The sequence below is a fragment of the Heteronotia binoei genome, chromosome 20 (assembly GCF_032191835.1).
Source record: "Heteronotia binoei isolate CCM8104 ecotype False Entrance Well chromosome 20, APGP_CSIRO_Hbin_v1, whole genome shotgun sequence".
Lineage (NCBI taxonomy): Eukaryota > Metazoa > Chordata > Lepidosauria > Squamata > Gekkonidae > Heteronotia > Heteronotia binoei.
The window spans coordinates 35,175,153-35,203,055 of NC_083242.1; the positions used below are offsets into that span (position 1 = coordinate 35,175,153).

The 27,903-nt window shown below is 49.7% G+C and overlaps 1 protein-coding gene across 1 annotated transcript; it reads right to left on the reverse strand.

The window, feature by feature from the left end:
• Nucleotides 1-7,906: 7,906 nt before the first annotated feature.
• GRAP (GRB2 related adaptor protein) lies at nt 7,907-24,606 on the reverse strand. Its single transcript, XM_060260689.1, has 5 exons — nt 24,493-24,606; nt 17,367-17,464; nt 11,695-11,817; nt 9,696-9,864; nt 7,907-8,092 (listed from the first exon to the last, which is right to left on the reverse strand). The coding sequence occupies exons 1-5, from the start codon at nt 24,568-24,570 to the stop codon at nt 7,907-7,909; spliced, it is 654 nt and encodes a 217-aa protein (XP_060116672.1). The 5' UTR covers nt 24,571-24,606.
• Between the last annotated feature and the right edge of the window lie 3,297 nt (nt 24,607-27,903).

Here is a 27,903-nt window from a genome sequence, read left to right on the forward strand (position 1 = left end):
TCCAAGCCAGCCGGCGCGTGGTGGGGGCTTTGAGGATCACACAATATGTGTGAAAGAGCCACAGTTTGGCCACTCCTGTCTGAATCCGTGGGTGGTGTCCCGCTTTTACAGCCTCCCTTTGCCGCTTCAGTTGACAGGTGTGTCTCTGGTTGAGATCCTTAGAGCAAGTGGAGAAGGGAAGCAGTGCTGGGGGTAAACAGGTTTAATTGGGATTAGGGATTGCGTCTGTTATTTTGGTTCCTGTGCGGGGATAAATTGGGCATAAGGCTTTCTTAGGAGCCGCTGCAAGAGGGAACCCGTGAGTCCCCTCCAGCAGTTACTTTTTGGACTTTCACTCCAGCTGAGGAGCTGGGCTTCTGGTTATGGCATGGGGGCTTGCCATCACCTGCCTTTGGGTAGCAACCCTGGACTTCTCCCATCCAAGGGCTAACCACGGCCGGCCCTGGTTAGCTTCTGAGATCTGACAAGATCGGGCCATCCGGGTCAGGTCGAAGAGTGTGCCATCAAGTGACAAGGTCCACCCACCTCATGGGGGTGTCGTCAGAGCGAGAGACACACAGGTGGTCTGCATGGCGCCCCCAGATTCCTTGGTGGTCTCCCTTCCAAGCACTATCCAGGGACAGCCCTGCTTCGCTCCCAAGAGCTGATGAGATTGGGCCAGTCAGGGCAAGAGACATTCAGAAGTGGTTTCTCATTGCCGGCCTCTGCATAGCAACCGCAGACTTCCTTGGTGGTCTCCCATCCAATTCCTCCCCTTGGCTCACCCTGCCCAGCTTCCAATCTCTGTCACACAGAGACCAGTTGCAATAGTGGGGAGATCTCCAGCCACTACCTGGAGGTTGGCAACCCTAGCTACAACGCCATCGAGCCCCCACCCCCCTCTAAAGCAGTCATTTTTTGCAATGAAACCAAACCCTGTCATTTGAAGATCAGCGGAAATTCTGGGATATCTCCAGGCCCCACTTGGAGGGAAGAACATAAGAGAAGCCCTGTGGGATCAGGCCAATGGCCCATTCAGTCCAACACTGTGTCACACACCTGCTGGAGTGGAGCTTCTGCTGCCCCCCAGTAACAACTGCTGGAGTGGAGCTTCTGCTGCCCCCCAGTAACACCTGCTGGACTGGAGCCTCTTCTGCCCCCCAATAACACCTGCTGGACTGGAGCTTCTGCTGCCCCCCAGTAACACCTGCTGGACTGGAGCTTCTGCTGCCCCCCAGTAACACCTGCTGGACTGGAGCTTCTGCTGCCTCCCAATAACACCTGCTGGAATGGAGCCTCTTCTGCCTCCCAATAACACCTGCTGGACTACAGCCTCTTCTGCCCCCCAATAACACCTGCTGGACTGGAGCCTCTTCTGCTGCCCCCAGTAACACCAGGTTTGTGGCCACTGCTCCTTTTCCTCTCTTTTTCCATTTATCGTCTTCTCTTTGTCCGTTGCCGCTGCTAAAATTGGGCCAAATGAAGGTCTTCTGCAGTCTCACAGCCCAGGCAGGGAAAGGAAAAAAAAATGACGCTCAAGCAAAATTCCCCCGTTGGCATAAAAAATGTCCACACATCTGGAAGACCCACTGATTTCTCTTTCTCGCTGCCAAGAGGGAGCCTCTCTCGGGCATGGAAACGTTTCTATCTTACTTATGAAAGTAAAGAGCACTACTAAAAGGTCTTCCTTGTGAGCTCCCTCTGCCCTTCTGGGCCCAGAGTACAGTTAACTGCAGCAACTGCCATCACCATAACAACCATCCCGGCAACTGTCACAGCCATGGAAGGGAGCTTGAGAACAGCCATTTTGTTTTTAAAGAGTCTTCCTAATTAGTTCCTGAAGGCTCCCCACTCACTCCATATTGCTTCGGAGGGGGGCGTGTGCAGAACTGAGCATTTTTACACCACTGCAGACCTGTGTTAAAGTGCTTAAGGATAACTAAGGGAGTCAGAATAGCTGAAGTTAGCATCCCACAAGGCTCTGAGGGAGCAAGGTTCAAATTCTTTTCTCTTTGTCTCAGTCTAGCCTACCTCACAGGGTTGGTGTTACTGTAGGGCAGGCCTACGTCTGTGTTTTGCACTATGGAAGCTGATCTGTCTGTTTGGAGCAAAACTAACATCATTTTGATTCTAAAGCTGCTGCCGCTAACGTTAGGCCTGCTGACATGTGAGCATAAGAGAAGCCATGTTGGAACAGGCCAATGGCCCATTCAGTCCAACAGTCTGTGTCAGACAGTGACCAAAAAACACAAGTGGGGCTAGAAGCCCTTCCACTTTGCCTCCCCCCCCCCCCCACCAAGCACCAAGAATACAGATCATCACTGCCCCAGACAGTTCCAATAATATGCTGTGGCTAATCGCCACCAATGGACCTCTAATCCATATTTTTATCCAAACCCCTCTTGTAGCTGGCTATGCTTGCAGCCGCCACCAAGTCCCACTCTGTTTGGAAAGAATCTCCCTGTTGTGTTTTTATTGTGCAAAGGACACAACAGGGGAAAGAGCCTGCAATTTTGGCAAACTAGGCAGAAGTCTCCCCGGTTGCTTAAGGGGAGGGGAGCCTGGGTGGACAGCACACCTCTCCTTTGCCAGCAAAAAAGATTGTTTTAATCCGGTGTGGGCCAAACTTGCTTAAATGTAAGAGCCACATAGAATGAACTATAGATGTTTGAGAGCCACAAGACATGAATGGGAGATGTCTGAGAGCTGCAGGACAGGACAGAAGGAAGGAAGATGGGGAGGGAAAGGTGGAAAGAAAGCAACTTTAAATGCATTCTCCAAACCGCTGGCTGACTTGGCTTGGAGAAGTGATTTAAAGAGAGAAATGCATTCTCCAAGCCAGCCGGCGCGTGGTGGGGGCTTTGAGGATCACACAATATGTGTGAAAGAGCCACAGTTTGGCCACTCCTGTTTGAATCCGTGGGTGGTGTCCCGCTTTTACAGCCTCCCTTTGCCGCTTCAGTTGACAGGTGTGTCTCTGTATGAGATCCCTAGAGCAAGTGGAGAAGGGAAGCAGTGCTGGGGGTAAACAGGTTTAATTGGGATTAGGGATTGCGGTTAAATTCCTGTCTGTTATTTTGGTTCCTGTGCGGGGATAAATTGGGCATAAGGCTTTCTTAGGAGCCGCTGCACATCTTGGCTGGCAAAAGGGAACCCATGAGTCCCCTCCAGCACTTATTTTTTGGACTTTCACTCCAGCTGAGGAGCTGGGCTTCTGGTTATGCAAAAGAACAATGGCAGCACAATATATGGAATACAAAAATATCAAAAATATTGTGCAAGACACACACTCTTGAATAGTTTGTACAAAATTAAGTATATTGTATTGTGTCATATAATGAACAACCTATAAAAGTAGGCATACATTCATACAATCAGAAATTAAAGCCAAACAAGAGTCTTAAATACAGTGTTTCAGGGAGGACCCCTCACAGTCTCTTAATTTTCCAAATAGAGTACTAAGACTCAATAATAAAGTTCCACAGGAGTCCCTCCGTTGCTTGTTGGCTTCTGAAGGAAAAATTCTTGCCTTCACGCAAACTCCGGCTTCGATTGCGTTCCGCTGCTCCTGCAGCTTCCTCGTAAGCCAACTGAAAATTCCAGCCAAGTTCTCTCTCAAACGCCCATTTTAGTATCTTAATTAGCAGTATTTATAAGATACTGAAATGGGCGTTTGAGAGAGAACTTGGCTAGAATTTTCAGTTGGCTTACGAGGAAGCTGCAGGAACAGCGGAACGCAATCGAAGCCGGAGTTTGCGTGAAGGCAAGAATTTTTCCTTCAGAAGCCAACGAGCAACGGAGGGAGAGTTCCAACAATAGGCTGTGGCTAGGCTACTAGCCATTGGTGGACCTCTGCTCCCCTGGTTTAGAGGTCCTCCCCCCACTTCAGAACGTTCTGGAAGGGAGGTGGAACATGTGTTTGAAGAAATGTGATCTGGTTCCGTTAACTTGTTGCATACCCCATGTGCTGAGCAGACAGGTTAAAACGGATAAAAGGAAGTACTTCTTCACCCAAAGGGTGATTAACATGTGGAATTCACTGCCACAGGAGGTGGTGGCGGCCACAAGTATAGCCACCTTCAAGAGGGGTTTAGATAAAAATATGGAGCAGAGGTCCATCAATGGCTATTAGCCACAGTGTATGTGTGTATATAAAATTTTTGGCCACTGTGTGACACAGAGTGTTGGACTGGATGGGCCATTGGCCTGATCCAACATGGCTTCTCTTATGTTCTTATGCTTTGTGTGTAGAAGGGCATTCAGGTGCCCAAGGTTCTTGTGTGTGTGTGCATGCACGAACCATCAACCACAGCTGACTCCTGGAGACCAGCCAGGGGCTTTTGAGGCAAGTGAGAAGCAGAGGTGGTTGACCATTGTCTTCCTCTGTAGAGTCTTCCTTGGTGGTCTCCCATCCAGGACTTTGGCAGCTCCAGTACGACGCTTCCAGTAAGAGAAGAGGTCCCTACTGAGGGCACATTCCCCTTATCCTGTTCCCTCTCGACCCTCATGCTCCCTGGCAGCAATGGGGCTGCCACGTTCAGAGTGGGGCTCATCTAATACGTCCCTGAGAGTCTTCTCCGAGTGCCTAACTGACCGTCTCTGCTTCTCCAGGTCAGTCACCTCGGCCTCAAGGGTACGAACTCGTTCCCTGAGAACCAGGAGCTCCTTGCATCAAGCACACACCCAAGACTTCTGTCAAACATGTGGAACTCAGTGCAAAACACTGGAAAGCCCCCAACCCCCTGCTGGCATTCTATCTTCATGATAGCTTTTTTCAAAAATATACAGTCCCCTTTTAAATCCTGTTTGGTTATGTGGCTCTCCTTCTGGAGGGTCAACTTATCTTTTTGGGAACACAAGGAAAATAGGGATCTGGGTTCCTGGTCCTTACAGAGCCCCCAGGCTAACAGCCACAGGCCAAGAGCCCTTTAGCTCTCTGGCAAGGCGCAGGTTAGTAATGCAAAGAGGGTGGGGAACACAGCCACTCCTAATCAATCAGCAACGATCACTTTCAATCACCTTCAGCCCACTCAAACCAAACAGACAGCAGTTCCCCAGCAACCACAAACTCAGAATTTTCAGCAGTCACACAAACTCAGAAATTCTCAGCAACTTCCCCAACTGCTTAGAAAGTCAGACCCTTGTAGCCCTTGTAGCACTTCTTCTCTGCTCTCTCTCAGAGCTCTCTGAAATGTGCTCAGCCTCTGGCAAGGCGCAGCTTAATAAAGTCTTCCTTAGTGGTCTCTCATTTAAGACCTCTGTTGACCCCAGCAAAGGGCTTTCAGGGCAAGTGAGAAGCAGAGATGGTTGGCCATTTGTCTCTGAGGTTATTATGCCACTTTGCACAGTGATAATCCAAACTGGGTCGGTGTACTGCAGGTAATTGACTGTTTAAAAATGTTGGGAACTCCTAACTTTGAACTGGTCCCTGTCAAGCATGCTATTTCTATGTACCTAGTAAGCAGGCTGGATACAAAGCAGAACATCACCCTGGCCTATTCCCCCCCTCCCTAACAAAAGGGTGCATAATAAATCCATCTGGACCCAGGATGTTTAGATTAACCTTGCAGTAACGATGTAGAGTGCCTCTCCCCCAGATTCACACAGCCAGGTCTTATTGGCTCTCAGAGAATGTGTGAGAAAGGGAGATGTTTTTATTAGCTTACATTCCTTAGCCATAAAAGAGATACTAGCTAGTAGCCTTTGAACCCGTGACTCAAATTGCATCTGTATGTTATCCTTTTGAAGTTATCTGTAAGCTATCCTTTGGAAGTTTTCCTATAAGTAACTATTCAATGCTGTGTACGTCATTACTTCCAAGGATTCTGTCCTTGACCAAGCTATGGAGTTTTTACAATAAAGCAACTTTTGATTAAAGAACAAAAGATTACTGAGAGATATCGATGCTTGACAGTCCCTGAGGCAGGAGGCAGCAGGTTTTTGGAGCCTGTGGGTGCTTTTGGAATTTAAAGATGAGGCAGGTGAAGTCAAAATTCGGCTGCTGAGGCCTAGGAATATATCTGAATGTTCCTAGCAAAGAGTCCTCCCAAGGTAACGCTTTTCCAATTGGCGCTTGTCTCCAGACAACAAAGACGATGCTTCCTGGATTATTCTGGAGTACTTCCTCCCACACGGAGATGGAGGAATCCCACGTCAGGCTCTTTGCTTTGGGGAAGAAAGAAACAGGCACTAGGAAGCACGCTGCCAGAGATCCTGGTATCCTCGAACATAACTTCGGATGGCATTGGTCCTGTGGCATCACCAAGGTCTTGTGATGGAATCCTTCCCCCTCTTCCTCCCCTCTACCTTGTCCATTGAAGAGTAGATGCAGCTGCATAACAATCCCTGGATTAGGAAAGCGGGCAGCCAGCTAGCCACCAGGGGCTTTTTCACGCCCCCAGCAGCCCTCATTAACCCCTGGAGAAGCGCACACCACCCTTTTTCCACTTCTTGTGTGCTTTTGGGTGGCTTGCTGGTCTTTTGGGGAGGGGGCAAAGAAGCCCCAGGTAAGCAAGGCCTGCTTGTGCTGGCTGGATCTCTAGCCAGCCTAAGCAGGCCTCACTCGCCCGGGGCTCTCCTTTCTTGCCTTGGGTTGCTTTTGGCTGGGGGCGGGGTGGCATATGCTAATGAGGTATGCTAATGAGCTCCACCTCCTATTTGTCTACAAAATGACCTCTGCTTATTCCTTTCCTCCTCCGGACCCGTAACCGCTTGCCCCCCCCCCACACTTTCTGCTGCTTCCTGAAAATGAGGTGCGTCATTCTTTTTCTTTCCGGTTGTTCCGAAGAAGTAAGCCTCTGACTCATGACCAGTCATCCTGGCAAAAGTGTTGTTAGTCTTTAAGGTGTTCCTGGACTCCTTTTGCTGCAACAGGCTTACACAACTACCCCTCTGGAATTTGTTAAACCACACTACTACTGTGGGATGTACTAAATCTAGGAACGACGATTGCCCATAGGCTATAAATGCTTGCCAATAGAGAGTGCACGCTTGCCCATAGAGAATAAAGGAAATTTGGCTTGCCCCAAGGTCAGCAATTGCCCATACACAACTGCCAATAGAGAGTGCACGCTTGCCCATAGAGAATAATGGAAACCACGCTTGCCCATAATGGAGAGCAAGATTGTGCCAAAGACAGCGATTGTTCCCAACAATGCCTTTGGGTGCCATGCTGCCCACCACACCTTCTATGGCACCCGCCAACACTTTCTATGGTGCCCACTAAATGCTTCTAGAAAGTGAGCTGGGCTAGGTGGAGCTTTTGCCCAAGAGGGCTTCCGATTGGCTGTGCAGATTAAAAAGCATCCTATTAGACAAAGATTCTGCCTGAAATGCTGAGGAGTCACTATTAGAGTTATCTATAACCCCAATCCAGGACATTTTGGGGCTGCCTCCACCTCTTCATTTTGTGATTGGGTCCACCTACTGCGGCAGCCATTTTGTGATTGCGCCTACAGCCCTGGGTCAGAATTCCATAGGATCAAAAACATTGGAGGATTCCTGCTCTAGGAGCGCTGAAAATGGTAGCTGCGTAAAGGGCACTGGAGATCTCGAAGACAATCCTCAGCGACTGCACCCAACTACATTTCCCAGGATTCTTCAGGAGATGCTTGCTAGGTTTAACTGGTATGAGTCCAGTGTTGGTTTGCAGTGTAAATATACTCCAGAAGCTCAAGCAGCAGCTGAAGATCTTCCTCAGTATATAATGATTGTGTGAATCCATGTTATCTCCAGCTGGAAAGCAATACGGAAGATTCTGGTAATGCACATGTGGTCTTACGCCACAAGTTTCAGAGCACCCTGTACAAACGGTTCCTTTTGTCTCCTTCCCGAAGCAAGGTCTCAAGATCTTCTGTTCATCTTTGGTGGTACTTTCAGTCCTGGAATGATTCAGCCCAGCTTCCTATCAAAGCGCTGGTGAGACGGGTCACATGCTCAATGGGAAAATGTAGTTCCGGGGGAAGAAGCCGCTTTTCTCGCCCACCTTTCCCTTCCACCAGTTGGAGTCGGAACAGTCCAGGATCTCTATGACATCTCCTCTGAGGAAGCCCAGCTGGGTTGGGGTTTTCGCCGAGAAGTCGAACTGAGCTTGAACAAACTTGGATTTCTTGGGCTGTGTGAAAGAAGAGAGGGAGCACGTCAGAGAACAAATGGTCTGTTCTGGCTAGCAGCTTTTCTCTCTCACGGAATGAGGGGAAAGGGGGTGCTGGGTTGTGGAACCCTAACTCTCCATGGTCTCCATCACATCTTGTGGGAATGGGTTAAGAGAAGCCATGTTGGATCAGGCCAGTGGCCCATCTAGTCCAACATTCGGTGTCACACAGTGGCTAAAAAAAAACCCAGGTGCCATCAGGAGGTCAATCGGTGGGGCCAGGACACCAGGAGCCCTTCCACTGTGCCCCCCCCCCCCCAAAGCACCAGGAATACAGAGCCTCACTTGCCCCAGACGGAGAGTTCCAGCAATATGCTGTGGTATTGGTGTGGTATTGTCAGGGGTCGCTTTGTAGAAAAATAAGTGGCAGAGCTCATTAGCAGAATTCATTAGCATATGCCACCCCCTCCCCCAGTCAAAAGCAACCCAACGCAAGAAAGGAGAGCCCCAAGTGAGCGAGGCCTGCTTGGGCTGGCTAGAAATCCAAGTAGGCCTTGCTTGCCTGGGGCTCTCCTGCTTTCCCCAGCAAACCACCCACCGCCCAAAATCATATAAGAAGTGGAGAAAGGGTGGTGTTGGCTTCTCCAGGGGCTAATGAGGGCTGCTGGGGGCGTGGCAAAGCCCCTGGTGGCTGGCTGGCTGCCCGCTCTCCTAATCCAGGGATTGTTATGCAGCTGCACCTCCTACTCAATGGACAAGGGAGGTGGGGAGGAGGAGGGGGAACCCTCAGAAAGGTTCAGGAGCTGCCCTCCTGAGAGCTCCTGCTGAATTCAAGGCCTGGGTATCGTGCATGGTCCCACCTGCTCCCACCCTGCCTGTAAGAGCAGCCATTTCGGGTTCAAGAAGTCTTCTGTTCTCTGGGAACAGTCTTCTATTCTCTGAACAGTCTTCGAGAAGTCTTCTGTTCCCTCTTCAGCCAAAGTTAACCAGGTAGGAATGAAAAACAAGTTGAGAACATAGGGTTGCCAATCCCCAGGTGGGGGCAGGGGATCCCCTGGTTCGGAGGGCCTCCCCCCGCTTCAGGGTCGTCAGAAAGCGGGGGGAGGGGAGGGAAATGTCTGCTGGGAACTCTGTTATTCCCTATGGAGATTTATTCCCATAGAAAATCATGGAGAATTGATCCACAGGTATCTGGGACTCTGGTGGGGGGGGCTGTTTTTGGGGTAGAGGCACCAAATTTTCAGCATAGCATCTAGTGCCTCTCCCCAAAATACCTCCCAAGTTTCAAAACGATTGGACCAGGGGGTCCAATTCTATCAGCCCCAAAAGAAGGTGCCCCATCCTTCATTATTTCCTATGGAGGGAAGGCATTGAAAAGGTGTGCCGTCCCCTTTAAATGAGATGGCCAGAACTCCCTTTGGAGTTCAATGATGCTTGTCACAGCCTTGATCCTGGCTCCGCCCCTAATGTCTCCTGGCTCCACCCCCAAAGTCTCCTGGCTCCACCCCCAAAGTCCCCAGATATTTCTTGAATTGGACTTGGCAACCCGAAAAAAAACAAGATCCACTTTAGAGAGTGAGACCCAGTGGAACATCCACAACATCTCCGGCTTCCTTGGCCGTACCTCACGGGACTCTTCTCTGTCTCTGAGGAAGATCTCCTCCTTCTTGGCGATGCTGTGGGCTCTGTAGAAATCCACCAGCTCGTTGATGGAGTTGAACTTCTCTTCCCAGAGGTAGTATTTACACTTCTTCTCCCGGAGAACCTTGAAATGAAGGACTTGCTCTCCATAGCTGCAAAAAAAACGAGGGGCAAGGCCATGGGTGAAAAGATGGAGCATAGGTTTCCAACCTCTAGGTGGAATCTGGATTCTCCAGAATTCCAACTGATCAAGATCAGTTCCCCTGGAGAAAATGGCTCTTTCAGAGGGAGGACCCTCTCTGGCATTTCACCCCACTGAGGTCCCTGCCCCTCCCAGGTTCCACCCCAAAATCTCCAGTAGTTTTAACCCAGAGGTGGCAACTTATATAAGGAGGATTCTGTACCCAGGGGAGTGCTTAAAGCCAGTTTGGTGTAGTGGTTAAGTGTGTGGACTCTTTTCCTGGGAGAACCGGGTTTGATTCCCCGCTCCTCCCTTTGCAGCTGCTGAAATGGCCTTGGGTCAGCCATAGCTCTCACAGAATTATCCTTGAAAGGGCAGCTTCAGGGAGAGCTCTCTCAGCCCCACCCACCTCACAGGGTGTCTGTTGTGGGGGGAGAAGATATAGGAGATTGTGAGCTGCTCTGAGTCTCTGATTCAGAGAGAAGAAGAAGAAGAAATTGGATTTATATCCCGCCCTCCACTCCGAAGAGTCTCAGAGCGGCTCACAATCTCCTTTACCTTCCTCCCCCCACAGCAGACACCCTGTGAGGTGGGTGGGGCTTGAGAGGGCTCTCACAGCAGCTGCCTTTTCAAGGACAACCTCTGCCAGAGCTATGGCTGACCCAAGGCCATGCTAGCAGGTGCAAGTGGAGGAGTGGGGTATCAAACCTGGTTCTCCCAGATAAGAGAGCTCTGGCTGACCCAAGGTCATTCCAGCATAGGGTTGCCAAGTCGAATTCAAGAAATATCTGGGGACTTTGGGGGTGGAGCCAGGAGACACTGGGGGCGGAGCCAGGAGCAAAGGTGTGACAAGCATAATTGAACTCCAAGGGAGTTCTGGCCATCACATTTAAAGGGACAGTGCACATTTTAGAATGCCTTCCTTCTATAGAAAATAATGAAGGATAGGGGCACCTTCTTTTGGGGCTCGTAGAATTGGACCTCCTGGTCCAATCTTTTTGAAACTTGAGAGGTATTTTGGAGAGAGGCACTAGATGCTATACTGAAAATTTGGCGCCTCTACCTTGTGGGGTAGAGGCACCAAATTTTCAGTATAGCATCTAGTGCCTCTCCCCAAAATACCCCCCAAGTTTCAAAACGATTGGACCAGGGGGTCCAATTCTGTGAGCCCCAAAAGAAGGTGCCCCTATCCTTCATTATTTCCTATGGAAGGAAGGCATTGAAAAGGTGTGCCGTCCCTTTCAGTGTGATGGCCAAAACTCCCTTTGGAGTTCAATGCTTGTCACAGCCTTGATCTTGGCTCCACCCTCATGTCTCCTGGCTCCACCCCCAAAGTCCCCAGATATTTCTTGAACTGGACTTGGCAAGCCTACCCCAGTTAGTGCTTGGATGGGGGACCACCAGGGAAGCCCAGGGTTGCTACGCAGAGGCAGGCAATGGCCGACCACCTCTGAAGGTCTCTTGCCTCGCAAACCCCCGCGGGGGGACACTGTAAATCCTCTGTGACTCGACGGCACTTTCCCTCCTCACTTATAGTTGGGGAATTGTAAGCTAGCAAAAGTGCGCCCCCTGGGGTTTTCACGCATGCATCACTGCAGCGCCTTCCAACCTATTCCCGGATGGCGGCGGCAGGGTGCCCCGATTTGCAGCTGCTTCCAAGTTATTTCTGCCTCCCTGGATATTGGCATGGCAAGCCTGGCACAATAATCTAAAAAGACAGCACGTGGTTTTTCACAATTCCGTCACTTTTGGCATTCCCGAAGCAGCGTTGTCTGTGGGCTCCCCAAAGTCGCAGGCTTACTTCACAGAGATGGAGAAGTCTCCCGGGCTGCTCTCGCTCTCCCGGATCAGGAAGGCTCCCCGGAACTGCTTTTTCAAGAGGATTTTTTCAGCCACCTGCCTGGAAATCCGGCCGGAGTACCACCTGGAGGGAAGAGGGGGCGATGGATCGACAGAAATCAGCAAGTAAAGCTTTCTGCAGTATGGAAATAGGGGAGAGGCCGTGGTTCAGTTGGAAGAGCCTCTGCTTGGCGTGCAGAAGGTCCCAAGTTCAATCCCCGGAATCTCCAGTTAAAAGGATCGAATAGAAGGTGATGGGGAAGACCTCGGCCTGAAACTCTGGAGATCTACTGCCAGTCAGAGTAGACGATACTCTCTTTGATGGACCAAGGGCCTGGCTCAGCTTCCTATCTTGGGGTGGGGGTTGTGGCTCAGTGGAAGAGCCTCTGCTCAGCATGCAGAAGGTCCCAGGTTCAATCCCTACCATCTCCAGTTAAAAAGGATCAGGTAGGAAGTGCTGTGAAGGACCTCTTCCTTGAGGCCCTGGGTAGCTGCTGCCAGCTTGAGTAGACAACACTGACCCTAATAGACCAAAGGTCTGACTTAGTAGAAGGCAGCTTCGGGTGTTTAGCTTCAGGGAGGGATGGTGGCTCAGTGGTAGAGCATCTGATTGATAAGCAGAAGGTCCCAGGTTCAATCCCCGGCATCTCCAACTAAAAAGGGTCCAGGCAAGTAGGCGTGAAAAACCTCAGCTGGAGACCCTGGAGAGCCATGAATGGGGCTGTGGCTCAGTGGCAGAGCATCTGCTTGGGAAGCAGAGGGTCCCAGGTTCAATCCCTGGCATCTCCAACTAAAAAGGGTTCAGGCAAACAGGCGTGAGAAACCTCCGCTGGAGACCCTGGAGAGCCGCTCCCAGTCTGAGTAGACAAGACTGACTTTGATAGACCAAAGGGGGTCTGATTCAGTAGAAGGCAGCTTCAGATATTCAGATGTGTATAGGGGAGGGACGGTGGCTCAGTGGTAGAGCATCTGCTTGGAAAGCAGAAGGTCCCAGGTTCAATCCCCAGCATCTCCAACTAAAAAGGGTCCAGGCAAATAGGTGTGAATAACCTCAGCTTGAGACCTTGGAGAGCCATGAATGGGGCTGTGGCTCAGTGGTAGAGCATCTGCTTGGTAAGCAGAAGGTCCCAGGTTCAATCCCCGGCATCTCCAACTCAAAAGGGTCCAGGCAAGTAGGTGTGAAAAACCTCAGCTTGAGACCCTGGAGAGCCGCTGCCAGTCTGAGTCGACAAGACTGACTTTGATGGACCCACGGTCTGATTCAGTGTAAGGCAGCTTCATATGTTCATATGAAAGAGCTGCAGTCCAAGCATACTTTTGAAAGCACCAGAAGAGAGGCCAGTGAAATTCTGACATCCTACTTAGCAGAAGACAGGGGGACAGTGTGGCACAGCGGTTAGAGGGTCAGACGAGGATCTGGGAGACCCGGGTTCCGATTCCCAAACTGCCATGAAGCTCCCCAGGAGACTCTCTCTCAGCCTAACCTACCTCACAGGGCTGTCGTGAGAACCAAACAGGGATGAGACGATGACTTCTGCCACCCTGAGCCAGGAAAGATGGGGAGAAAACGTACCAGCCGAGGCAGTGGGGTTGGCACAAGGCATCTGGATATCTAAGTTAGGAAATCCAAATCCCATTGTGGGGAAACTATTAAAACAATAACAAGACTTTCCTTTACATCTGTCCCTTGGGGGAGCGGCTTGCATTGGCCTTTGCCCGTGGCACAGGAAACAGGATGCGGCTCAGCTGAACTGTGCAGTGATGCAGAATAGAGAAGGCACTTGCAAAAGCGAGACTAATGTACAGGGCTGGCGCGTGGGAGTCGGGGAACTAGGCAATCGCGTAGGGCGCCAATTCCCAGTGGGGCGAGCCCCCTCCCTGCTCATGCCATCTCTGGGCCTCCAGCTGTCATTTTTTTCCTCAGCTCTGAGGAATTGGAGGAGCTGATAAGGAGCGACGTTTCCGTTCCCCAGCGTCCTCAGCCCTATATGGCCTAGGACCTGCCTACCTTAGGGACCGTCTCTCCCCACATGTTCCCCAGAGAGTACTGAGATTGGGTTCTCAAAACCTGCTTGTAATCCCCGGGCCAAAGGAGGCCCGTCTGAAATCCACCAGGGACGGGGCCTTTTCGGTAACGGCGCCTTGCTGGTGGAACCAGCTGCCGGAAGAGGTGAGGGCCCCGCGGGACCTTGGGCAGTTCCGCAGGGCCCGCAAGACAGTCCTCTTCCGGCTGGCCTATAACTAACTGACGTTGGAAACTTTATGGAAGGTTGTAGTGTAACATTTCGACAGATCGCTGTTCTATATGTTTTACTATCTTACTGTTTTAAATGGTTGTAAATTGATGTTTTTTAAAGCTAAACTTATGTTAGATTTTGTATGTTGTAAGCCGCCCTGAGCCGCTTTGGTGGGAAGGGCGGGATATAAATTGAAATAAACTGAAACTGATCTGGCCCCACTGGGCTTTCCCGCGCTGTGCAAACGGGGCCCAATTTGGGCCAGTGCTGGGGGCTCTCCCCCACAGAAGCCAGCAAAAACACCAGCACCGGCCCTGCTAATGTACCCAGTGCTGACTCCAGATTTGGGGGCGAGGCTGGCCACTTCTCCCCTCCCCTCAAAATGCCACCGACCTCCATTCTCCTCTGTCCTCTTCGGACCGATCCTGTCCCCACTGCCTTCTTTTCCCTGCTGCCGCCAGGCCTAACAAGTTCCAACTAGAGAATCCCTGCTCTTCTCCCGCCAGGAATAGGAGATGACCCTTGTGGGGTTGCATCGAACCCCATTTCCAGTTTCGGGAGGGGAGCCCCAGGGCTTTGCCACTCCCTTTGACCCCACCGAAAGCAACAGATGATCAAAGAGCCATGCGATAAACCAGGGGTCTTCACCAGTGCCCCTGGGCATCATTCCAATCCCAAAGAGGGGTAATGCCAAGGAATGTTCAAGCTATCACACCATTGCACGCATTTCACATGCCAGCAAGGTTGTGTTAAAGATCCTACAAGCTAGGCTTCAGCAGTATGTCGATCGGGAACTACCAGAAGTTCAAGCTGGGTTTCGGAGAGGTAGAGGGACTAGAGATCAAATTGTCAACATTCGATGGATTATGGAGAAAGCATGGGAGTATCAGAAAAACGTCTATTTCTGCTTCATTGACTATGCTAAAGCCTTTGATTGTGTGGATCACAACAAACTGTGGCAAGTCTTTAAAGAGATGGGCGTACGAGACCATCTCACATGTCTCCTGAGAAACCTGTATAAGGGTCAAGAAGCAACTGTCAGAACGGGATATGGAACAACGGATTGGTTTAGAATAGGAAAAGGAGTTTGACAAGGATGTATATTGTCACCCTGCTTATTTAATTTATATGCAGAGTACATCATGCGGAATGCTGGCCTGGATGAAGCACAAGCCAGAGGAATTAAGATTGCTGGGAAAAACATCAACAACTTCAGATATGCAGATGACACCACTCTAATGGCAGAAAGTGAGGAGGACCTAAAGAACCTCTTATTGAGGATGAAAGAGGAGGGCACAAAAGTAGGCTAGAAACTCAACATCAAAAAAACTAAGATTATGGCATCCGGCCCCATCGCTCCCTGGCAAATAGAAGGGGAAGACATGGAAGTAGTGACAGACTTCACATTTCTGGGATCCAAGATCACTGCAGATGGTGACTGTAGCCATGAAATCAAAAGACGTTTGCTCCTTGGGAGGACAGCTATGGTGAACCTGGGCAGTTTAACAAAAAGGAGAGACATCACCTGCCAACAAAAGTCCGTATAGTCAAAGAGATGGCATTCCCAGTAGTAATGTATGGCTGTAAGAGCTGGACCATAAGGAAGGCCGAGCGCAGAAGAATAGATGCTTTTGAGCTGCGGTGCTGGAGAAGACTCTCCCTTGGACTGCAAGAAGATCAAATCAGACTAAGGGAAATCAACCCAGACTGTTCCCTGGAAGGTAAGATGCTGAAGCTGAAGCTCAAATTCTTTGGCCACCCAATGAGAAGGGAGCCCTCCCTGGAGAAGACCCTGATGCTGGGAAAGACAGAAGGCAAAAGAAGAAGGGGACGGCCAAAGATGAGATGGCTGGACAGCGTTACTGATGTAACAAACACGAATTTGAGCAGACTTCAGAGGCTGGTGGAAGACAGGAGGGCCTGGTGTGACTTGGTCCAGGGGGTCGCAAAGAGTAGGAATTGACAGTGCGACTGAACAACAAGGGGTTGCCAGCCTCCAGGCAGTGGCTGGAGCTCTCCAGAGATCAGTTCCTCTGGAGGGAATGGCTGCTTTGGAAGGCGGACCGGATAGCCTTGGGCCTTGCAGGGGTCCCCCCCTCCCCACATCTTGCCTTCCCCAGGCTCCAACCCCCTCCCCCATATCTCCAGGTGTTTCTTAACCCAGAGCTGGCATCCCTATTGAGAAGGACAGTAGCTAGCTGAAGAAGAAGAAGAAGAAGAAGAAGAAGAAGAAGAAGAAGAAGAAGAAGAAGAAGAAGAAGAAGAAGAAGAAAAAGAATTGCAGATTTATACCCCGCCCTTCTCTCTGAATCAGAGACTCAGAGCAGCTAACAATCTCCTATCTCTTCTTCCCCCACAACAGACACTCTGTGAGGTGGGTGGGGCTGAGAGGGCTCCTACAGCAGCTGCCCTTTCAAGGACAACTCCTGCGATAGCTATGGGCTAACCCAAGGCCATTCCAGCAGGTGCAAGTGGAGGAGTGGGGAATCAAACCCTGTTCTCCCAGAGAAGAGAGCTCTGGCTGACCCAAGGCCATTCCAGCAGCTGCAAGTGGAGGAGCGGGGAATCAAACCCGGTTCTCCCAGATAAGAGAGCTCTGGCTGACCCAAGGCCATTCCAGCAGGGGCAAGTGGAGGAGTGGGGAATCAAACCCGGTTCTCCCAGAGAAGAGTCCGCACACTTAACCACTACACCAAACTGGCTCTCTGTTGCTTCAGGATGGAGTTCCCAAGCCTTTCCCCCTTAATGAGCTCTTGGAGCTTTAATAGCTTCAAGATGGGCCAAGACCAAGCAGGTGAAGGTCTTTCTCAGGCCTTGAATTCAGCAGGAGCTCACAAGAGGGTTCCCTCTCCTCCCCTCCCTCCACACCTTGTCCATTGTATAACAGGTGCAGCTGCATAACAATCCCTGGATTAGGAGAGCGGGCAGCCAGCCACCAGGGGCTTTGCCACACCCCCAGCAGCCCTCATTAACCCCTGGAAAAGCCCACACCACCCTTTCTTCACTTCTGATGTGATTTTGGTGGTGGGTGGCTTGCTGGTATTTTGACTAGGGGGGGGGGGGTGGCCAAGGAGAGCCCCAAGTGAGCGAGGCCTGCTTGGGCAGGCTGGATTTCTAGCCAGCCCAAGCAGGCCTCGCTTGCCTGGGGCTCTCCTTTCTTGTGTCGGGTTGCTTTTGGCTGGCAGGGGTGGTGGGGGGTGGCAGCTAATGAGTTGTGCTGATGAGCTCCACCACCTATTTTTCTACAAAATGACCTTCAGGTCTTTCTCAACCTGAAGATGTGGTGAGAAGGTAAGTATCACCTGTTGACCTTCTGTAGGCAACCTGTTGGAGAACCAGGAGAGATCAACCAGGAAGAGACACCCTTGGCCCTATCAAAATGCCAGAGCTTACTCACGGGTGTGGCTTCATTTTGATGTAGTTTTTGGGGATGAATCCTTCTTCGCCGGAGAGCTCGGCTTTGTACCAGTTCTGGTCATCTTCCATATTCAAGATCTGGAGTGGGAAAAAAGCAGGCGTTCAGAGAAGACTGGGCCACACGAGAACTTGGACAGGGAGGCGCTGCGGCACAGTGGGCAGAGCGTCAACCTGGCACGCAGAAGGTTCCAGGTTCAATCCCCGGCATCTCCAGTTTCAAGGATCAGGTAAGAGGGGATGGCTTGAGACACTGGAGGGCGGCTGCCAGTCTGAGTAGACAACACTAACCTTAATTCAGGAAAAGATACTTGAGACGTGCTCAGAGGTGAAACGTGGACGAAGCTGCCTTGTACAAAGTCAGATAAATAAATAAAATCTGTGGTCTGTCAAAGTCCAAGCCAAGACAGCCAGTGGCTTGGAGAATGCATTTGCAGTTAAAGTTTCCTTCTTTCCAGCTCTTCCTCCCTTATCTATCTATCTATCTATCTATCTATCTATCTATCTATCTATCTATCTATCTATCTATCTATCTATCTATCTATCTATCCATCAATCATCTATCTATCTTCTATCTTCTATCAATCTTCCTTCCTTCCTTCCTTCCTTCCTTCCTTCCTTCCTTCCTTCCTTCCTTCCTTCCTTCCTTCCTTCCTTCCTTCCTTCCTTCCTTCCTTCGTCTTGCAGCTCTTAAACATTTGATTTCCATATCTTGCAGCTCTCAAACATCTGACATTTATTCTATGTTGGTCTTAAGCAAGGTTGGCCATCCCTCTCCTAGTGGATTGTTTTGGTATCTGTACTTGGGGGGGGGGGGTGTTTGGACAATAAATACTGTCTTAGGCATTAAGGATTCTCACTTGGACTGTTTTTCTCTCTGGACTGAGTTCAATCCTGGGGAGATTCGTGCTGACTCCACGAACCCAGGTGGGATCTGGGTGCAGCCCAGCAGTCTGGGAGGTGGCAGAGTTGATTTCCCTTCTACCACTGGGCTGCTTATTTTTGATTGATTGATTTGTGAGTCACCTCATCCCTGCTACTGCAGGGCGCTGGGCGATGTACTACAACGCTAAAAACATTTAGAGATACATTATAGAAGCAGAGGGCGAATACAAATACTTATTAAATTCTCTGAATTGCAGATGGCCAGCTACTTCCTAATGAGCCCCGTGGCACAGAGTGGTAAAGCTGCAGTACTGCAGTCCTAAGCTCTGCTCATGACCTGAGCTCGATCCCAGCAGAAGCTGGTTCAGGTAGCTGGCTCAAGGTTAAGTCAGCCTTCCATTCTTCCGAGGTCGGTAAAATGAGTCCCCAGCTTGCTGGGGGGGGGGGGGAGTGTAGATGACTGGGGAAGGCAAGGGCAAACCACCTCGTAAAAAGTCTGCGGTGAAAACGTTGTGAAAGCAATGTCACCCCAGAGTCAAAAACGACTGGTGCTTGCACAGGGGACTACCTTGACCTTTAGCTACTTCCTAGGCAAGGGGTGCGTCTCATTTTGGGCATGAGTTCAGAGGAGCGGTGCTCTGGAACCTCTAAAGTTTATTGTGCTCTTTCTTTCTTTTGTCCCGCCCCCCCTCATAATTGCTTCTGGGTTCCATTGTTCAAACCCCCTGTGAGGATTTTGCTGAACTCTAAGATTTGACAAACTGTCTAATATTTTTCCTCACAAAAAAAAGGGGGGGGGGGACAACCAAAAGATACAAAGCAGACAGGTGGAACTCTTCCTCATGCCACTGTGGCCACACGTAGGAGAAAGCAATTTAAGAAGCGCGACGGGAGCAAGGTGTTATTCTGATGATTATAATTCGAGAAGCTTTTTAAGGTCGATGCTGAGCTGATATAATTGAGTCCACCTTCCGGCGATGTCAGGGGTGTGCGGCATACGCAAATAAGTTGTGCTAATGAGCTCCGGCACCTCTTTTTCTACTAAATGATGGGGGGTGGGGCGGGAAAGAGGGCGAAATGAGCATGAAAGCCAAGATGGCTTTCCTCGGTCAAAAGCCTCGTGAAACATTTCTGCCTTGCAGGCCCCGTGGGATTTATGTGCTTTTGCAGCAGGTAAAATAGATTCCCCCCACCCACCTTGTGTCAGATTTAGATGAGGGACGTAAATAATGCGGGGGGTGGGGCGGGTGCGTGTGGAAACCTAATGGTGCTTACATCCGTAGGCACCTGAAGATGTCACAGCCAAGTCTGGCATCTTTCTGTATGCAAAGAAGGGGATCTCCTGTCGAGGCCCCCCCCCCCACCCGTTTGCATAGTGAAGGTCTCAGATTCGGTTCCCAGCACTGAAGCAAAACAGATGTAGGAGGAAGTATCTTTAATGGGCGGGAGACGAAACAGCCAGCGTGGTGGACTGGTTAGAGTCTGGGAGACCAGATTCAAATTCTCTCTTCTTAAAAAAAAATTAAAAGTTTTATTAAGTTTCAAATAAAGGAAAACGGGAAGGAAAGAATAGTACAGGGGGATATAGGGAAATTAGGGTTGGAGGGGGAGAGCAGATGTCTCTTTTGTTTACATTTTCTTTCTTATTACAAAATCTCTAATTCTATTCATTCATCATCTGAGTATCACTTACAATTTATAGCTTCCGTTTTGCCTCATATCCTTCTATCGCTTTATAACTCTTTCTTTTGGCTTGCAAATACGCATTTCTTATAATTGCACCTTATTCAGTACAGTATGTGGTACTGCAAAGAGCCCCGTGGCACAGAGGGGTACAACTGCAGTACTGCAGTCGGAGCCCTCTGCTCACGACCTGAGTTCGATCCCAGCGGAAGCTGGTTCAGATAGCCAGCTCCAGGTTGACTCAGCCTTCCATCCTTCCGAGGTCGGTCAAATGAGGACCCAGCTTGCTGGGGGTGGGGGAGTGTAGATGACAAGGGAAGGCAGCAACCACCGTGTAAAAAGTCTGCCGTGAAAACGTTGTGAAAGCAACGTCACCCCAGAGTCGAAAATGACTGGTGCTTGCACAGGGGATTACCTTTACCTTTATGTGGTAGTAACTCCTTATCCTATATTTTTATATACAAATATGCTGCCACTTAATTTCCTCAAATTTCAAACTCATACTACATCCAACCAATCATACAGTGACTGTCATGTTTTCTTACTATCTTGTATATTTCCTTCTCTTAGTTTTAGGGAAAGTAAGTCCATTTCTGTCGTCTCTAAGAGCTTCTGAACAAAATCCTCTTGTTTAAGTATTTTTTGCATTTCCCACCATTTTGCATATACTAATTGCTGAGCAGCCAGGTTAAAACGGATAAAAGGAAGTCCTTCTTCACCCAAAGGGTGATTAGCATGTGGAATTCACTGCCACAGGAGGTGGTGGCGGCCACAAGCATAGCCACCTTCAAGAGGGGTTTAGATAAAAATATGGAGCAGAGGTCCATCAGTGGCTATTAGCCTCAGTGTGTGTGTATGTAAAAAAATTTTGGCCACTGTGTGACACAGAGTGTTGGACTGGATGGGCCATTGGCGTGAAACAGAAATTCTCATTTTGCCATGGAAGCTCATTGCCCACTAAGCATGGCCTACGTTACAAGATTGTCGTGAGGGTAACTTGGAGCCGAGGAGAAATACGGAAGCAGCTTTGGGTCTCCCTTTTGGGGAGAAACCCCAAGGAGCAAATAATGACTCCTTAAGAATTAAGAAATTCCTAAGCTTATAAAGAATTCATTCCTGAAGTCTTTTAGAATCATAGGATCATAGTGTTGGAAGGGCCCTCCAGGGTCATCTAGTCCAACCCCTTACACAATGCAGGAAATGCACAACTATCTCCCTCCACACACACTCAGCGACCCAGCTCCATGCCCTGAAGACGGTAAAAAACTTCCAGTATTCCTGGCCAAACTGGCCTGGAGAAATTGCTTTCTGATCCCAACTTGGGTGGGTCTCTCAGGGTCTCAGAGTGGCTTACAATCTCCTATATCTTCTCCCCCCACAACAGACACCCTGTGAGGTGGGTGGGGCTGAGAGAGCTCTCTCAGAAGCTGCCCTTTCAAGGACAAGCTCTGTGATAACTATGGCTGACCCAAGGCCATTCCTGCAGCTGCAAGTGGAGGAATGGGGAATCAAGCCCAATTCTCCCAGGTAAGACTCTGCTCACTTAACCACTATGGCTGACCCAAGGGCATTCCAGCAGCTGCAAGTGGAGGAGTAGGGAATCAAATCCAGCTCTCTGTGCTCTTAACCAGTACACCAAACTAGGTCTCATAGTATAGCCGTGCTGGTCTGCAGTACAAAAGCAAGATCAGAGTCCAGTAGCAACTTAAGAGAACAAGAAGCTTTTCAGGGTATGAGCTATCAAGAGTGAAAGCTCTCTTCACCAGATACCAGGCATGGCTTTTTGGATGTCTGGTTTCTTGACCAGAGGATGTACCGTTAGTGAAGAAGAGGGCAGGGAGCTGCCATTTCCTTGAACTTCTGAGCTCTCACCCGGTCTTCAAGCAGCGAGATGCTCAGTTGCAAAAACAGGATCTGAGATTTCTCCGGGGACTCTTGGGGGACCCCAGATCCGTGCGATGAGACAACTCCCCGGAGGCCTGCAGGAAAAGGTTGGCGGACAGAGACTTGGAGCTAGCAGAGGAGGCGGCCGAAAGCCAGAAACGGGGCTTTTGATGGTGCAAAGCTAAGTGTTATTGATTCACAAAATTCAGGCCCCAGCATTCTCAAGGAAATACTCTCCGTATTAGTTGCATGACTAATGGCTGGCAGGTGGAAAATGGCAGCGGCGTTCCAAATAGGAAAATAAATTATATTTATAATATAATTATAAATATAATCGATGCTGCGGTCTCATTTGGAGTACTGTGTGCAGTTCTGGTCGCCGCACCTCAAAAAGGATATTATAGCATTGGAGAAAGTCCAGAAAAGGGCAACTAGAATGATTAAAGGGCTGGAACACTTTCCCTATGAAGAAAGGTTGAAACGCTTGGGGCTCTTTAGCTTGGAGAAACGTCGACTGCGGGGTGACATGATAGAGGTTTACAAGATAACGCATGGGATGGAGAAAGTAGAGAAAGAGATACTTTTCTCCCTTTCTCACAATACAAGAACTCGTGGGCATTCGATGAAATTGCTGAGCAGACAGGTTAAAACGGATAAAAGGAAGTATTTCTTCACCCAAAGGGTGATTAACATGTGGAATTCACTGCGACAGGAGGTGGTGGCAGCCACAAGCGTGGCCACCTTCAAGAGGGGTTTAGATAAAAATAATGGAGCAGAAGTCCATCAGTGGCTATTAGCCACAGTGTGTGTGTGTGTGTGTGTGTGTGTGTATATATATATATATATATATATATATATATATATATATAAAAATTTTGGCCACTGTGTGACACAGAGTGTTGGATATATATATATATATATATATATATATATATATATATATATATATATATATATATATATATATATATATATATATATATATATAAAAATTTTGGCCACTGTGTGACACAGAGTGTTGGACTGGATGGGCCATTGGCCTGATCCAACATGGCTTCTCTTATGTTCTTCTGTGACACAGAGTGTTGGACTGGAGGGGCCATCGGCCTGATCCAACATGGCTTCCCTTATGTTCTTGTGTGACACAGAGTGTTGGACTGGATGGGCCACTGGCCTGATCCAGCATGGCTTCTCTTATGTTCTTTAGTGACACAGAGTGTTGGACTGGATGGGCCACTGGCCTGATCCAGCATGGCTTCTCTTATGTTCTTCTGTGACACAGAGTGTTGGACTGGATGGGCCATTGGCCTGATCCAACATGGCTTCTCTTATGTTCTTGTGTGACACAGAGTGTTGGACTGGAGGGGCCATTGGCCTGATCCAACATGGCTTCTCTTATGTTCTTGGACTGGGGGGGGAGGAAGGGAGAGGTGGAAATAAAGCAACTTTAACTTTAAATGCATTCTCCAAGTTGCTGTCTGACTTGGCTTGGATAAATTATTTAAAGAGACAAGAGACAATTATTTCAAGAGCCACACAATGTGTGTGAAAGAGCCACATGTGGCTCCCAAGCCACAGTTTGGCCACCCTTGTCCTTAGCCATTGATGAAATTGTCTCGTCCACCCCTGAAGCCATCCAAGCTGATGACCGTCCCCACGCCCTGCAGCGGTCAGTTCCACAAGTTATATTATCAGCTCTAGTGGTGTAATTTAAACTTGCTCACTTTTCTCAGTGAGGGCTTATTTTTAAAGCAAGCCTTCCTGGGTAGGAACAGAAGAACCTAAGAGAAGTCCAATGGCCCGTCCAGTCCAACACTCTGTGTCACACAGTGGCCAAAAACCCTGGTGCCATCAGGAGGTCCATCAGTGGGGGTCAGGACACTAGAAGCCCTCCCACTGTTGCCCCCCCCCACAAGCACCAAGAATACAGAGCATCCCTGCCCCAGACATGAGAACATAAGAGAAGCCATGTTGGATGAGGCCAGTGGCTTATCCAGTCCAACACTCTGTGTCACATAAGAACATAAGAGAAGCCCTGTTGGATCAGGCCAGTGGTCCCTCCACTCCAACACTCTGTGTCACATAAGAACATAAGAGAAGCCCTGTTGGATCAGGCCAGTGGCCCATCCAGTCTAACACTCTGTGTCACATAAGAACATAAAAGAAGCCATGTTGAATCAGGCCAGTGGCCCCTCCAGTCCAACACTCTGTGTCACGTAAGAACCTAAGAGAAGCCATGTTAGATCAGGCCAATGGCCCAGCCAGTCCAACACTCTGTGTCACATAAGAACATAAGAGAAGCCATGTTGGATCAGTCCAATGGCCCGTCCAGTCCAACACTTTGTGTCACACAGTGGCCAAAAAACCCAGGTGCCCTCAGGAGGTCCATCATTGGGGCCAGGACACTAGAAGCCGTCCCACTGTTGCCCCCCCCCACAAGCACCAAGAATACAGAGCATCCCTGCCCCAGACATAAGAACATAAGAGAAGCCATGTTGGATCAGGCCAATGGTCCTTCCAGTCCAACACACTGTGTCACACGCTGGCTAAAAACCAGGTGCCATCAGGAGGTCCACCAGTGGGGCCAGAATGCTAGAAGCCCTCCCACTCTGCCCTCCCAAGCACCAAGGATATGGGTCATCCAGGGGTGCAGATACCTTCAATGTGTCCCCTTTCTTAAAGTTCAGCTCATCCTTCTCCACGGACTGGAAATTGTACAAAGCCACCGCCTCCATCCTCCAGCCGTGGTCCTCGCTGGACCCCACACGAGTCTCCCAGGGGGCACGGCTCCCTCCTCGCCTGCCCGGAGATTGCAGGAAACACGGATGCCGTTTGGAAAAGCCGGAGCCCGGAGAGAAATGTCTCTTCAGAAGAGTCGAACCCTGCTTTTCTCACTCTGTCTCTCTCTTTGCAGCTCAGCGATACCTTCAAGTTTTGCTTCCTGTCTCTCTGGTTTACAGATGGTTAAACACGATGAAAAAAAAAATCCATGTGTGAAATGACACAGGAAATGATTTGAATATGGCAATGCGTGGGTGGGTGTCTGGAACGGGGGGAAAAGAGAAGGAAACAGCACCTGCAAAAGTGACCCCCACCCCCACGGTCTTCTGCTTTGGGGCTTTGGGGGACCTTCTTTCCACACTCATGGGCGAGGTGGGGTGTGGGTGGCCCCCTTTTCTTCTGCTGCCACAGCTGTGTTTTTACAGAAGAGTGATGTGCAGGAGGCCGCGCTGAGCTTTACCAGTGGTTTTGTGCACAGCGAGCTGCAGGTTGAAACCCAGCAGCCTGCCCAACTGTTTTTCTGGTAAGTTGGCAACTTTGTGTGGGTCTCGCTACATTTGGACAGAGTATGAAAACCCACGTTCTCAATGAAGGATTTAATTCAATTCCATTTAATTTTTCGATTTATACCCCACCCCTAGCTCTGGGCGGCTCACAACATTAAGAAACCTTACAAAACCTCAAACAAACTACATCCAAACTTGATAATCTCATAATTACCGAATGAACAATAACCATGATCCACATCATTGGCAAAAAGTCACAGACCACATATAGGCTGGCGATGTTCAGCATAACATAAGCATAAGGTCCTGGGGGAAAGCGATGACTTCAGGAGACACCTACTGGATCAATTAAAAGCCTGCAAGGAGAGCTTAGTCTTACAGGCCCTGCAGAATGTAGATAAGTTCCGCAGGGCCCAGATCTCCAGCGGGAGCTCATTCTGCCAGGTAGGGGCCCAGACCGAAAAGGCCCTGGCCCTTGGTGAAGCCAATCGGGTGTCCTTAGGCCTAGGAATCATGAGAAGATGTTGGGCAGCTGACCTCAGAACCCGGGAGTGGGGGTGGGGGTTCTCCTTCATAAGAACATAAGAGAAGTCATGTTAGATCAGGCCAATGGCCCATCCAGTCCAACACTCTGTGTCACAGAAGAACATAAGAGAAGCCATGTTGGATCAGGCCAGTGGCCCATCCAGTCCAACACTCTGTGTCACATAAGAACATAAGAGAAGCCATGTTGGATCAGGCCAATGGCCCATCCAGTCCAACACTCTGTGTCACAGAAGAACATAAGAGAAGCCATGTTGGATCAGGCCAATGGCCCATCCAGTCCAACACTCTGTGTCACAGAAGAACATAAGAGAAGCCATGATGGATCAGGCCAATGGCCCCTCCAGTCCAACACTCTGTGTCACAGAAGAACATAAGAGAAGCCATGTTGGATCAGGCCGATGGCCCCTCCAGTCCAACACTCTGTGTCACAGAAGAACATAAGAGAAGCCATGTTGGATCAGGCCGATGGCCCCTCCAGTCCAACACTCTGTGTCACAGAAGAACATAAGAGAAGCCATGTTGGATCAGGCCAATGGCCCCTCCAGTCCAACACTCTGTGTCACAGAAGAACATAAGAGAAGCCATGTTGGATCAGGTCAGTGGCCCATCCAGTCCAACACTCTGTGTCACACAAGAACATAAGAGAAGCCATGTTGGATCAGGCCAATGGCCCATCCAGTTCAACACTCTGTGTCACATAGTGGCAAAATTTTATTTATTTATTTATACACACACACACACACACACTGTGGCTAATAGCCACTGATGGACCTCTGCTCCATATTTTATCTAACCCCCTCTTGAAGGTGGCTATGCCTTTTTGCCTTTTTGTGGTGGTTGTACACGCTGTTCTGTCCTGTGGAACTCTAGGCTTTATCATCCCATCCGGAGGCTGGCGACCTTGGTCCCAGCCCCTCTCCGTGTGATAGACTCTATCTCCAGACGGCCTGCCTTTCATTTGGCAGCAGCGATGAAAGCTGCAAGGGGGAATCCCCGGCGTATTGAAGCGGCAACCTCTGAGTAAAGTACAGATCCCCGCCCCCTCCCCCAGCTCCAGTGATTTGTTGTCAGTTTTCAGTTCCACTTAGGGTTGCCAATCCCCAGGTGGGGGCAGGGGATCCCCCGGTTTAGAGGCCCTCTCCCCGCTTTAGGGTCATCAGAAAGTGGAGGAGGGGAAGGGAAATGTCTGCTGGGAACTCTGTTATTTCCCTTAGGAAATAATGGAGAATTGATCTGCGGGTATCTGGGGCTCTAGGAGGGCTGTTTTTTGAGGTAGAGGCACCAAATTTTCAGTATAGCATCCAGTGCCTCTCCCCAAAATACCCCCCAAGATTCAAAAAGATTTGACCAGGTGGTCTAATTCTATGAGCCCCCAAAGAAGGTGCCCCTATCCATTATTTCCTGTGGAAGGACGGCATTTTAAAAGGTGTGCGGTCCCTTTAAATGTGATGGCCAGAACTTTGGAGTTCAATGATGCTTGTCACGCCCTTGCTCCAGGATCCACCCCCAAAGTCTCCTGGCTCCACCCCCAAAGTCCCCAGGTATTTCTTGAATTGGACCTGGCAACCCTAGTCGCACTGATTCCTTTACAAAGCAAAATAATTCCTCCAAGCGTGCAAATTTGAACAGCGCCATTTGCTTCTTGGCCTGCCGTGCTGATTTCTGCCACTAGATGGGAGCATCTACACTGGTTTCCCAAAGCTTTACAGGAGAGGTTCAGACAGGTGCAGCGAGCCATATGGAAACCGAAGAACCAGGTCAGCTCGCCTCCGAAAGGTCTGGGAACTCTGCGGTCAGTCCCCTTTGCTTGCTTTAGTTCTCAGCTTTCAACTGCTTTTGTATCCGGCCTCTTCTCTCTTATGCTTGGAGAAACGTCGACAGGGGTGACAGGATAGAGGTTTACAAGATTATGCATGGGATAGAGAAAGGAGAGAAAGAAGGGCTTTTTCTCCCTTTCTCACAATACGAGAACTTGTGGACACTCAATGAAATGGTTGAGCAGTCGGCCACTGTGTGACACAGAGTGTTGGACTGGATGGGCCACTGGCCTGATCCAGCACGGCTTCTCTTATGTGACACAGAGTGTTGGACTGGATGGGCCACTGGCCTGATCCAACAGGGCTTCTCTTATGTTCTTACGTGACCCAGAGTGTTGGACTGGATGGGCCACTGGCCTGATCCAACAGGGCTTCTCTTATGTTCTTATGTGACACAGAGTGTTGGACTGGAGGAGCC